General features: G+C 45.5%; 1 protein-coding gene across 1 annotated transcript; it reads left to right on the top strand.

The window, feature by feature from the left end:
* The first annotated feature begins 4,148 nt into the window (after window positions 1-4,148).
* LOC134557325 (ankyrin repeat domain-containing protein 40-like) lies at window positions 4,149-10,858 on the top strand. Its single transcript, XM_063410241.1, has 5 exons — window positions 4,149-4,418; window positions 4,948-5,096; window positions 6,599-7,090; window positions 7,590-7,765; window positions 8,433-10,858. Exons 1-5 carry the CDS (start codon window positions 4,285-4,287, stop codon window positions 8,535-8,537), a joined length of 1,056 nt encoding a protein of 351 aa, XP_063266311.1. The 5' UTR covers window positions 4,149-4,284; the 3' UTR covers window positions 8,538-10,858.
* The last annotated feature ends 1,155 nt before the right edge of the window (window positions 10,859-12,013 follow it).

The following is a 12,013-nucleotide window of genomic DNA, read 5'->3' as shown; positions in this document are numbered from 1 at the left end:
ACCACTATCAGCGTAGCAATTCCTGCTGGGTGATTCAGTGAAAAAGCTGTCATTTTATGGTCAAAAGAAAGATGATGGCTGAGTTTCCTGCAATTCTGGGAATCACTGGAAGGATTTTTTTTTATCAAAAATAGAGGAACTATTCTTGAGTAGAGCCCTATCTACCCTGCCTCAGTGCTCATCTTGCCTGGGAGTAGGCAGCTGGAAGTTTTTTGGTTCAAAGCTCATTCTCTTTGGATCCTTTGTCAAGGGACATAACACAAGGGACATCTCCAGAGGATTATTTTGCTGTGCTATTTTAGCCCTTGCCCTGGGAGGAGATGAATCTGCCTCTGTGCTGCTTATTTCCCCCCATGGACACGAAGGGAGTGTTGGGTGACACAGGCTCAGAGTTGATCACATGGAGGTTTGAATTTAACCTAATTCACCTACAGACTGTCCCAGGGGGCTTCCATGGGGTCAGCACAAAAACTGGTACAGATAAACTGCTTCTCCCATGTGACTCTGGCTTCCTCCTTTGAAATTGTCTCTTCTGCCTTCAAACTCTCATTGAAAGGCCCAGTGTGAGCAGCACAGATTAGTTAAAACTAAGTGAATACTGGGTTTGACTTTTAATTCCATCTTTATTCTCTACAAGTCCTTCCATTTCCTTCCCTGAGCCTTAATCCCATAACAGCTTTAAATCTGTGTGTGCATTAAGTATCATATTTAAGGTTTCTGACTATCCCTAAATCTCATTTCTCACAAGTCCACAACTGCAGTGTTGGTTTAAATTGCCAGAAACATTATTTTGGTGGGTTGGGTGGGGACTGAGTGTTTCAAATATGATTGTACACCTGTCAGTATCACCGTGTAACTGGGAATTAAGTCCTTAAAAAGATGTTTAATCATAACTTTCAGTGACTAAGAAGTTGGTTTAATGGGGAGGAATGGAGTTACGTGGGGAATAAAAAACTTCATAAGTCTTAAAAAAACCAGGAGCAAATAGGAAACAGATAGACCACGGTTTCTCCAAAAAAGCAGAAAAGAGCCAATCCAGAGGATCAGACACAGTTAGAAGCTTGCATAAAGACAGATATTAACACTTAACCAATAAAATCTGGAAAACTTGCTGTGGGGACAAAGACAGTCCCAAGCCTCCCCTGTGGTTTCTGCAAGGCTGTGATAGCGAGGTGCTGGCTCTGCCAGGTGATGCTGCGGGCTCAGGGCTGTGCCCAGGGCTGGTGAACAAGGAGCACTGAGTAAATCACAGAGAAAACAAAACATCACCAATATGGGCTCTAGACACAGGCTCAGAGCTCAGCGTGTTCCCACTGAAGGCCAAGGTCATTTAACATTTGGGAGGTGAAGTGGCTCTCCAGCCACGGGCACCATGTGCAATTCCCAGCAGCTTCCAAAGGCGATGGCCAGCGCTTGGCCATCACCTCCAGATTCTGCTCTCGGCAGGGAGGGTGTGCCTGTGTGCCCCGCACAGGTACAGGCACAAACCCAGCTGTCATGTGGGAGAGGAGCAGGGAAAGGACAAGCTCTTGGCTCTGCTGGGAGCTGGTGAGTGTGACATCAGTGCCAATAAATGGGGAGGGGACACTTGTACCAGGGGTCTGAGGCTCCCTCCGTGTGCAGGGCACGAGCAGGAGGCTCATGGTGGCAGTGGCGAGGTTTGAGTAAAGCGAACTCGCTGCTAATTCTCTTCCACAGCCTTCCTTGCAGAAGGAGATCTCATGACTCCAGGGAGAAGCACATTGTGTAACTAAGCAATGGTGAACCCAAGCTCCATTTAACAGGGCTTGGCACAGGCACAACAGAGTAGGATCCTCATCCCAAGAGAGCGTGAGAGAGAGCATCCCAGTGCATCACCCGCCGGCTCCGAGTCCTTAAAAGCCCTGTGTGGCTTTGGGAGAGGAGCTCAAGCAGAGGGAAAAGAAAAAAAAAAAAAAAAAAAAAAAAAGGCGCCCACAACCCCCTAGAAAGCAGCTCCCTCCACTGGGTTTCCCTGCGCTTGTATGGAAATGTTGCATAATGTCCCTTTTCACTACACAGAGCTTTGAAATCTGCAGGATCAAAGCTGTATGGAGACACCACGGATGTGCCAAGACAAATTTAAAGGCATTTCGCAATTACAGCAAGACGCATGAAGCCTCCTCTTGCTGTTCCACTGTGACATCTAGTGGCAGTGGCACTCAAGAACACCACAGGAATGGTGTTTCTGGTTTTAGCCTGTCCCTGCACTCGCCTCCTGAGTAGCTTTTCCCCATCCTCATCCCCATCTGAGCTGTCTTGTATTATTTTGGAAAAAGCTCTTTTGCCACTAATTGGATTTTTGCAGATCTAAAAAAATCAGGATTTAAAGTTTTCAGTGTGCAAGAAGGCAAGAAGGTATCACTAAGTCTCCACTTGTGTGTGCCTTGTGTTTGCTTTACAGCTTTATGGCACAGACATTGAAAAAAGACAAAAGGGATAGTGGGTTAAAGAGTGATCATTTAAGATGCTTTTTCTGAAAAAGCAAATGGGTTAAAACACAAATATTCAGGTCAGTGAATATTTGTGTTTTGTGTCCAGTTGAGGGCTGGTTTTGCGCAGTGTCCAGTTGAGGGCTGATCTTCCAGGTCTCTAAGGTTTGAATTTGCAGTTGTCATCAAGGTAAATCTTGTTTGCAAACAAATCCAGTTGTTTTTCATACAGTTTGTTGAGTCTTTGGTAGCAGCTGGGCAGAATTTTTGTTCGATCTGTTGCATGGGATCAAAACATGTGATCTGGTATGAAAAACTTGCCACTGAATCACCATGTAACCTTTGCCATAGTAGTTAAAAATGTCACTGCTTGCTTCTCCCTCCTGCTTTTATGAGGGTGGTTTGCAGGGCTGCTTCTCTTTTAGAGAAACATTTGGCCTGTGGGCCTTTGCCTCCCCTGACTGATTAAAAGGAAGATGAGTGTTTGTGCTTTGAAGCTTCATTTATATGGACAGATATTCAGGAACTGTTTGGGTAATTGTGCACAAATGGCCACAACTACCAGAGAAGGAACAGCAGAGCAAAGCAACAGCAACCCAAGTCCTAAATTAAATGGTAGGTTAAAAATAATGTTGCTAATAAATAAGCAATAAAAGAGAGGCAATGAAATGAAAAAACAGCTTAGTGAAAATTTCTCCTTGGTGGCAGACACTGATGCCAAAACAGAAAGCCTGGAGTTAAATGAGCCCCAATACATGCTGCAGTGATTTAATTAAGAGTGTGAGCAACACACTGGAGAGGGAAGGGCTGGGAACTGGGGGTGCCAGGGCTGGAAGTGTCTGGGGAAACCCATGGATTTGAACCCAACCTTGTGGTCCTTTCCCAGCCCATGGCAGCCTCACAGCTCCAAGGCAGGAGCCAGGCTGCTGGTTAAAATACACTCCCAAAAAGCCAAGGCCACTGTGATAGATGATGGGTTAGACTCAAAGACCTTGAAGGTCTTTTACAACCTAATTAATTCTATTATGTGCTTTTGCTGGCAGGCAGTTTTTACCTGCAGCTTTTCCCCTCTTCCCAGGAGCTCTCTCCCCTCAAGCCCCACACAGGGCTCTGGATGTCAGGTAGGGCAGGATGAACCCATCAGAGGAAACACTCCAGTCCTGGATTCTCACCCTGTCCAGGCACCCATCTCAGCGCCTGAGGGGGGGAAATACTGAATCAGTCACCCAGGCCTCTGCCAAGGCAGGGTCACCTGGAGCAGGCGACACAGGAATGTGTACAGGTGGGTTTGGAATGTCTGCCTTTGGAGTGTGAGAGACTCCACGGCCTCCCTGGGCAGCTGTTCCAGAGCTCTATCACCCTTAATGTAAAGGAGTTCTTCCCAATGCTAACACGGAACATTTTGTGTTTTAGTTTATGGTCACTGCCCCTCGTCCTGTCGCTGGATACCAATGAAAAGAGTCTGACAGCATCCTCCAACACCCCTTGGATATATTTAAATACATTGATGAGATTCCCTCTCAGTCTTCTCCAGACCAAACAGGCCCAGCTCCCGCAGTGTCTGTGCATCAGAGAGATGCTCCAGACCCCTCATTGTCTTTGTGGCCTTGGCTGGACGCTCTCCAGCATCTCCCCGTTCTTCCCGTGCTGAGGAGCCCAGAACCCGGCACAGAGCTCAGCCCAGGGCCGTTCCCACCCTCCTTGCGCTCAAGATGGCGGCGGCCGTGAGGGCCGGCCCGGGCCTCGGGGCGGGCAGGGCTCGGCTCCGCCGCGCTGAGGCCGCCCGGCCCCTCCCGACGGGCTCCGGAGCGGCGGGGAGGGGCCGGGCCCGGCCATGAGCGGCGCGGCGGAGGCGCGGGAGCTGGAGGAGCGGCTGCGAGAGGCGGCGGCCCTGGGGGACGTGGCGGAGGTGCGGCGGCTGCTGGGCGCGGGGGTGGACATCGACTCCCGCAACGAGATCAATGGCTGGTGAGGGGCGGCGGCGTGGCGGAGGGTCCCGGCGCTGCGGGGAGCGAGGGCTGGGCCGGGGTCACTGCGGGGCCCGGCTCCTCCCCCGCTGCCCTTCTCAGCGGCGGTGTTCGGGGTGGTTGGGCTCGGGGCTAACCCCAAACCATCATCAGGCACGGGGTGAGGGAGTACTCCGGGGACGCAGGTCTTGTGTTTCTTAGTTTTCCCATTTGCAAATACAGAAAAGCTAATCTCGGGAGGCTCGGAGATTTATTGCTAAAGAGGATCACGATAAAAGCAGGTCACGCTCCTTTCACCTGCCACTGCGTGTTTGCTCAAGGTCCCAGTCCAGTCGCTTGTGTGGGACAGTAGTGGGAGTCACTCTGCAAGGCAAAGGAGGGCCCTGTGCTGCACAACTTACAGAATCAGAACTTTAAAAAGTGCCGCAGTGAAGGAAACTTTATTCCCAGTTATCACTTCATGCATAAGTAGGACGGGGCTGGTGAGGAGGAGCCGGGCGATGAATCCCAACCCTTCTTCCTTCCCGCAGGACGTGCCTGCACTGGGCCTGTAAGCGGAACCATGCCCAGGTGGTGTCCTGCCTGCTGGAGGCTGGCGCAGACAAGCAGCTCCTCACCGCTACGGGAGAGCTGGCGGCACAGCTAACGTCGAAACCAGACATCCTCAGGATTTTGGGAGGTACTGTTCCAGTCTTAAAAGTAATGTAGAATTCTTGGTCTGAACACTAAAACGTTTGTATTGCTTTTATCTGAGGCAGTAATAGGCAAAACCTTGTCTAAGACCATTGTGTCTCATTAGATATCTCTTATTTATAACTGGAATTCATATTTGGGCAAATAGACGTGGGGATTTCAGGTAGGAAGGTCTTGTGTTCTGAGCTGTGTCACCAAGAAGTGGAAGAGCTGTATGCTTTGGGAATTGTGCTGCTGCACTCCTGTTTGCTATCATTCAGCTAAAGTTGGCAGGCAGGCTGTAAATGGGGGCTTTCACAATTGTACAATTTGCTGTGGTCTGACCATGATCAGTATTACAAATCCCCTCAAAACAACTTTATCACTCAGGAAGTTATGCCTTCTGAGCACCTTGTTATAGTGTGATTTGCTGATATGTTAAATTTTTGCCCTGTAATTCTGCCATCTTACACTTTTCATATGCCCAGCAAACCCAGTTAGATGTGTGTGACACTCCTGAACAAGAGCAAGTGCCATCAGCATCTACTGTGCTCCAAATTCAAATTCTAAAATGGTTTACCTTTGGAAATGCGCTGTCTTCTGCAGTTGCACTTCAGTTGCTCTCTACAATCTGCTCTTACATCAACAGTGAGGGGTTATCCTTCACAAGGATAAATGATGACTCAGGTTCCAACAGTTAAGCCTGAAGGGGTGGCATGTTCTTACATGATACTTTTGCTTTCTTTTGGGCAAGGTGCTCATCTCTTTGGCTTAGTTTTTGGGAAATGACTCACCTGTTTTTAACATCTAAACTGTCAAGCATATGTGGATGAACTTTGTTCTCAGTCATCTTATTTTTCTGTCTGTTAAGCTTTCCTGTGTTTCTTGGGAAATAAACGGATCATTTACCTTCTCTCCTAGTTTTTATTCTGGGAGTGTGGTATCATTGAGCAGATCTTTCTGAACTGCTTGACATCACTATTTATGTTCTGTAATCCTCACGCAGGAATGTCACTTACTGCAGTGCTTTTATGCAAGAGTTCAGTTTGTTGGGTATTACAGCAAGTAGTCACTTCCCTGAAGAAATACTGGGTTAAATTTGCAGGCCTAGGTCATAATAAACTATTTACAGCAGTGCTATTAAAAGCATTTAAAAATGAGAATCAATAAAGAACTACTGGTCATCCAATTCATTTGAAAGTGCTGGAATAACAGTGTTAGAAAATATGTGTCTTTCAAAGGTTATTTTTTCCTTTCACTTTGTTTTTACAAAACAGAATATACTGAAGACATTTATAGGTTTTTCTTTCACTTTACAGCTACTGGCCTCCAAGTGTTACATGCTTCTGGAACATTAGTGTCATTCTTTGATGACATTGGAATGTGATGTAGTTTCAAGACACAATAGGAAAACTAACTATATTCAAAATGAGAAAGATCTATCCAGTAACATGATGGGGTTTTCTCTCTCTCCATCCCCTACCCCTCACTTTTGAACTTCATCAACAGCGGAACAAACTGAATGCCAAGGAGTGAAGGATTTAAATTTACCCATTGTTGCGAACTACTTGGCCAGCCCACCACTGCCTAACGTTTACACTGAAGAAAGCATTCCAGGCAGCTTGGCAGAATCCCAGAATGAAAGTGCTTCCATCTCTTCTGCTTCCCAGAGTGAAACGAGCCCTTGTCCGTCAGCAGCTCAGGCCGAAAGCACCTGCGTGCCCGTGTCATGCAGCAGCAGCAGCAGCGAGACTCTCCCCGCCCCGGGCGCTGCAGCCAGGCCAGCCCCGGTGCCCGCCGTGGCTGCAGCCTCAGCGGGCGCCAGCCCAGGGGTGCCCTACGGCCCCGGCTGCCCCCTGGCCACGGCCCCCAGCCTGGGGCTCTGCTCCCCGGGAGTGTCCGGCCGGGCTGTGCCTCTGCAGGCAGACACCGCCCCCAGCGGCCCTGCACCCGCCTTCCAGCCCTTCTTCTTCACCGGGACATTCCCCTACAACGTGCAAGGTAAAGAGGCGCCGTGCCTCCCAGTTCTGTTACAGTTACTGGGTGAACAATGAAGTAAAGTAATCATTTCACTTCAGAATCTAGTAGAATAGAGATGTTGGAATTCTGTGGCCAAAAGTGCCTTGAACTTTCTTCTGCTCAGATCAGTTAAATGTCTGTTATACCGTATTTTAACCATGGTAATACTCTGTGAACCAATGGAAAGATCAATTCATGTAACATGAAAAATTAAATCCTGCACTACATCTGCATCAAATGCAGCTCTGGTAGTTCAGTAACAACTCGACTTTGTGACTGGATGGATCAGTTTCAACAGTGTTAACACGGTTCTCCTGTGTATTTTTGCTGGAAGCTTCTGTTAATTGCACAGTATTTCTCAGGGAGATCACAGGGATTGTGTTAGAAAACCTGAATTCAGATGATAATGGTAAATACTGTAGTGTTAGGTTTGAGTTGGTTGTCTTTTTTGTTGTTAACCTTTTAACTGTTTCTCTGTCAGAAATTGTGCTCAAGGTCAGAGTCCAGAACCTGAGAGACAATGACTTCATTGAGATTGAACTGGACAGACAAGAATTGACCTATCAAGATCTGCTCAGAGTGAGCTGCTGTGAACTGGGCGTTAATCCAGAGCAAGTAGAGAAGATCAGAAAACTACCCAATACACTTCTAAGAAAGGTAAGAATGGAAATGAGAGATTACCTTGTATTTTTGTAAAAAGATTGGCAAAATGTCACCTTTGTAACATAAAAACTGACGGATTCAAAGGGACGTCAGACCTTTCATCTTAAAACTTCATCATAACTTGTTTAAAAATATTCTTGTCAAAATAGGCAGCGTATTTCAGCTCCTAAAGCATTTGGAACTATTATAGCTTGACTTTTAAAAAATGTATCAGAAACGAGGTATTTAGAGTGCTTTTAACATAATTGCCAAGTACTACTACACTATTTGCTTGCCTAAAAAGAACAAACAGTAAGGGAAAAAACCTCAACAAACTGGCATATCAATTTAAAGGCACACTGTTAACAAACGAACCTGCCCTTCTGTTCCAAAAATATCTATTCCGGAGGTCTGTAAATGCAAGTGGTCACAACTCTTGCTTAAGTGAAATGCACAAATACGGCCAAATCATGAGATTAAAGGGGAAGAAAAAGTCTGAGGAGAGGAACCAACCAAGCAAACCTGCCATACTTTTAATGAGTATATGCTGGTAGGATTTTTTCATTCTTTATTATTGGGTGTGATGTCCCCAGAATTTTAGTTTTTTACTTCCTATAGTTACTTCATAAATAATAACAACCAGCCATGTTCAGGAGTAGTATGTTGTTCTGTTCCTTACAAGGACAAGGATGTTGCCAGACTCCAGGACTTCCAGGAGCTGGAGCTGGTCCTGTGGAGGAGTGAGAGCTCTCCGTTCCGCAGCGCTGCGGCCAAGCTCACCTACTGACCCCGGACTGCAGCCTGGGCACCTGGCACTGACAGCTGCTGCCTCTGGAAAGCAGTGACTTACGTGTGTAAACCTTAAGTTATTATTAGGGTTACTATTTTAACTAATATTTTGTATTTTATAATTAATATCCTATTTGCTTTTATTTTTTGATACAGTATTCAGCAAAGGGATACCTCATTGGTCTAGTAATATCACATGCTTCCAGTGTATTTCAGGGTAGTTTATTGGTTGTATCTGGCAGCAGGGAGCACGAAAGATGTAATTATTGATATGAAAATTATGTTAAGTACACCCACTCCGATCAAGTAAGACTCATGGAAAGATTCAGGAAATTGTGTGCCTCTGTGTGTAGATATGTATTTTAAACTTCCTCATTAAATTAAACAAAAGAGACACACAATGAATAGTTGCTCTCTAAAGATGTCAATGTGCAAATCCTTAATCTCTTGCCCCTCACAAACACTCACCAAGATGGGTTACCTAGACACTTAATGCTCAGAAGTGGCAGAATATGGAATAAGTGGAATAAGTATGTCCATATTTAAATGTTAACTTCCCCTGTGAGAATATTGTACCTCCACCAAAAAAATAGAAAAGCCTCTTGTAAATGTCCCTTAATCAAGTCTCAATTGAGTTGAAGTGCCCTTTCAAGAGAAAGCCCTTGTTTCAGGAGATGGGGAGGAGAGCCCAGTCTGTGTCTGTGGTTTACTTTCTGACCAGTGTGAGCCTGTGCATTACTCACACCGGGTGTCAGGACTGTCAGGACAGCAAAGCTCTCCGTGGCCCTCCCTCGTACACCCGTTCCAAGGGGGGTGGTGGTTTCTGCTGTGTGAGGAGAAGCACAGCAGTGTTCTCATGAGGGATCTCAGCTCCGAGGAACACAGCATGCTTTTCTGAGCCACTAGATGGGAAACACACCACCAGCAACCATTTAACTTGTAACTTTACATCATGCACGGTCTACTGTCCCTGTTACATACCTTGCTTTAGCCAGGTGAGTACTGAAAGGGCTGAATGCCTTTGGGTGCTTTCAACTTTTTTTTTTTTTCTCCTCTTTGTGAGGAGTGAAAAAAAAAACCAACTCTGGTTAAGCTACAGACTGTTTAACTTGCATTAAAGTAAATCACTAGTGAAAAAAATCAACTGTGGGTTAAAGTCACAGCAGTGCTGAAGTATAAACAACCTGATGCTTTTCCGGATCAACAAAGCACCCTGGAAAGTTACACTTTTGGAGGCTGTTTTCTTTTTTACCAAAAAATATGATGCTGACCTTTGCACCAAAAACCTTAACTGGGCCCTGAGGTGGGTGGAGGGGTGAGGGACTTAATTCTGCATGAGCCGCTTTTTCTACCCTCCATTCCCCCCTTCTCCCCCTGCCCCAAACTGTATTGACTTTCCTTCCATCTCTGCTTTATGAAGCTGCACTAGAGCAGAGTTTCTGTTTGTTGTTGGTCTGGACTGCAGTGTTGACACTCAACTCTAGCACAGCACCAGGTTCTGGTAGAAGCAGCATGGCTGCACCCTCCCCTGTGTCCCGCTTTACCCGGGAAGACTCCTTCAAGCTGCTGCACACCAAGAGAACACAAACCCCTTCTGCCAGCACAGGAGATGCTAGACTCTTGGCTCAGGATTTCACTGAGTTACTTAGACTTAAAATTCTTGCTTGCTGCAGTCAAAATAATTAAATTTCTTTCCTCCATCCACATCACCTCAACCCTGCCAACTTCCCATTCTCAATCCTGGTTTTCTCCAGCCACTGTATCAAAATTTAGCTGAACTACTTTAGTGCCAGATTAAACTCCTGGGAAGCTTAAGACTGTGACATAGTATGAAGTAAAACTTCTTAACTAAGGGTCCTGCTTTGTTTTTCTTGTAGGACAGCAAAGAAGGTTTTATTTTAACAATTGTGTATTTACCTTTCCAGCATAACTTGGAGGCTAACTCAGATTGTGTGCAATAACTGTCTGAAACAGTAGTGGTTAAATGGCTCAAAATTAATTAAGAGTATCTAATTTCTTTCCAGTTCCTTTACTTAGGAAGTCAGTGTAAGGACTGTCTCCACTAATTACTGAGTGTTCTGCTAGAGGGCAGCTGGTTTAAAAAGCTTTATTTCTCTAGTTTTCACCAAGAATAATAGTTAATGTGTTAAGACCTAAACTCTACTCATAATCTGACTGTAATAACAGTAAATCTATGCATTCAGAGAAATATTTTTGTATGTTTTATGCAGTTTGATAAATTCTAAGGCACACTAGTTATGTTAACTGTTTTTTGTTGGGCTTTTTCTTTGAACAATAAACTGTTGGAATGACAACTGAGACTAAGTTTACAAAACTTACTGTTCTTCCAAGGACCACTTTTGTTTGCACTACAAACTTGTACTGAACTGACATTGCTACTCTTCACTTATATGAAAGGAGTCATTTCATGTACCTTAATCTCTTCCTTTTTAGGGTGGGGGTAATGAAGATTACTCTAGAGTGGACAGGACACTTAAAATTTTAATACAACTTTGGAAAATCATAGGGCAGTTCATTTTCAACACCTAATAAAAGACTGTCAGGCTGTCAAAACCAGTATGGAGAAAGCATGTAAGAGGTGCTTACTGAAATCAGCTACTTGCCTTTTGCCTAGCATTCCTAGAAAATCTGGGATGGTATTTATCCTGGCCTTGAGCTCTGAAGATACTTCTCACCAAGATGAATCTCTGTGGAGATGTTTGTACAATCAAATCTGGAGGCAGAAAGGTACCGTGTTTCCTATGCTCTGGAAAACAGAATTTTCCTTCCATCTTTACAGCCTTGAAGACTTCCCTATGATACATATCAGAATCTGAATCCCAGCCTAATCTGCTATAAGGTACCTCATTTAATCATTTTTACTTTTGCAAAGTAAGGGGAAATGCAAATCCTGTAAAAAGTATGTGCAGTGGAACGTGCCAGACAAACATCTGCACTGCTGAAAGTAACACATCCAGGAAGAGTCCTGTCTCACACCTTTCAAAAGGAGGTGTGTATCCAACGTCTCCAATTAGAATTTAGCTATTATTTCACTTCAGTTTTCCCCAAAAACACCACCACACCCACTCCCCATGCCCTATGCCCCTATGCACATGTGTCTACTTTAGAACAACAAGAGTCCTAAAAGGAACATGGCTGGCTGCATTTGGCATCAAAACCTGTCGCTACCGAGCAGAGGGACCGAGATGCAGATTCCTCTCGAGTGCACTTCCACCCACAGGTCACAAAATCAGCACAGGTTACAGTGGTGTTCTGTCCATCTCTGACTCTGGTTCCATGCACTGTCCACGCCTGAATACTAATGGCAAAGACAATGCCCTTTCTAAAGAATGTGGATTCATTGCCTTACAGCCACAGCACTGACCAGTGCACACTGCAGCTCTTTTCCAACAAGAACCACTCGTGCCTGCCCTGCAGCTTCACAGGGAAGCGTGAGGCACATCTCCCTGCCAG

Source organism: Prinia subflava, chromosome 12 (assembly GCF_021018805.1).
Source record: "Prinia subflava isolate CZ2003 ecotype Zambia chromosome 12, Cam_Psub_1.2, whole genome shotgun sequence".
In the NCBI taxonomy this organism is placed as follows: domain Eukaryota; kingdom Metazoa; phylum Chordata; class Aves; order Passeriformes; family Cisticolidae; genus Prinia; species Prinia subflava.
This window is presented reverse-complemented; position numbering and strand designations above follow the sequence as displayed.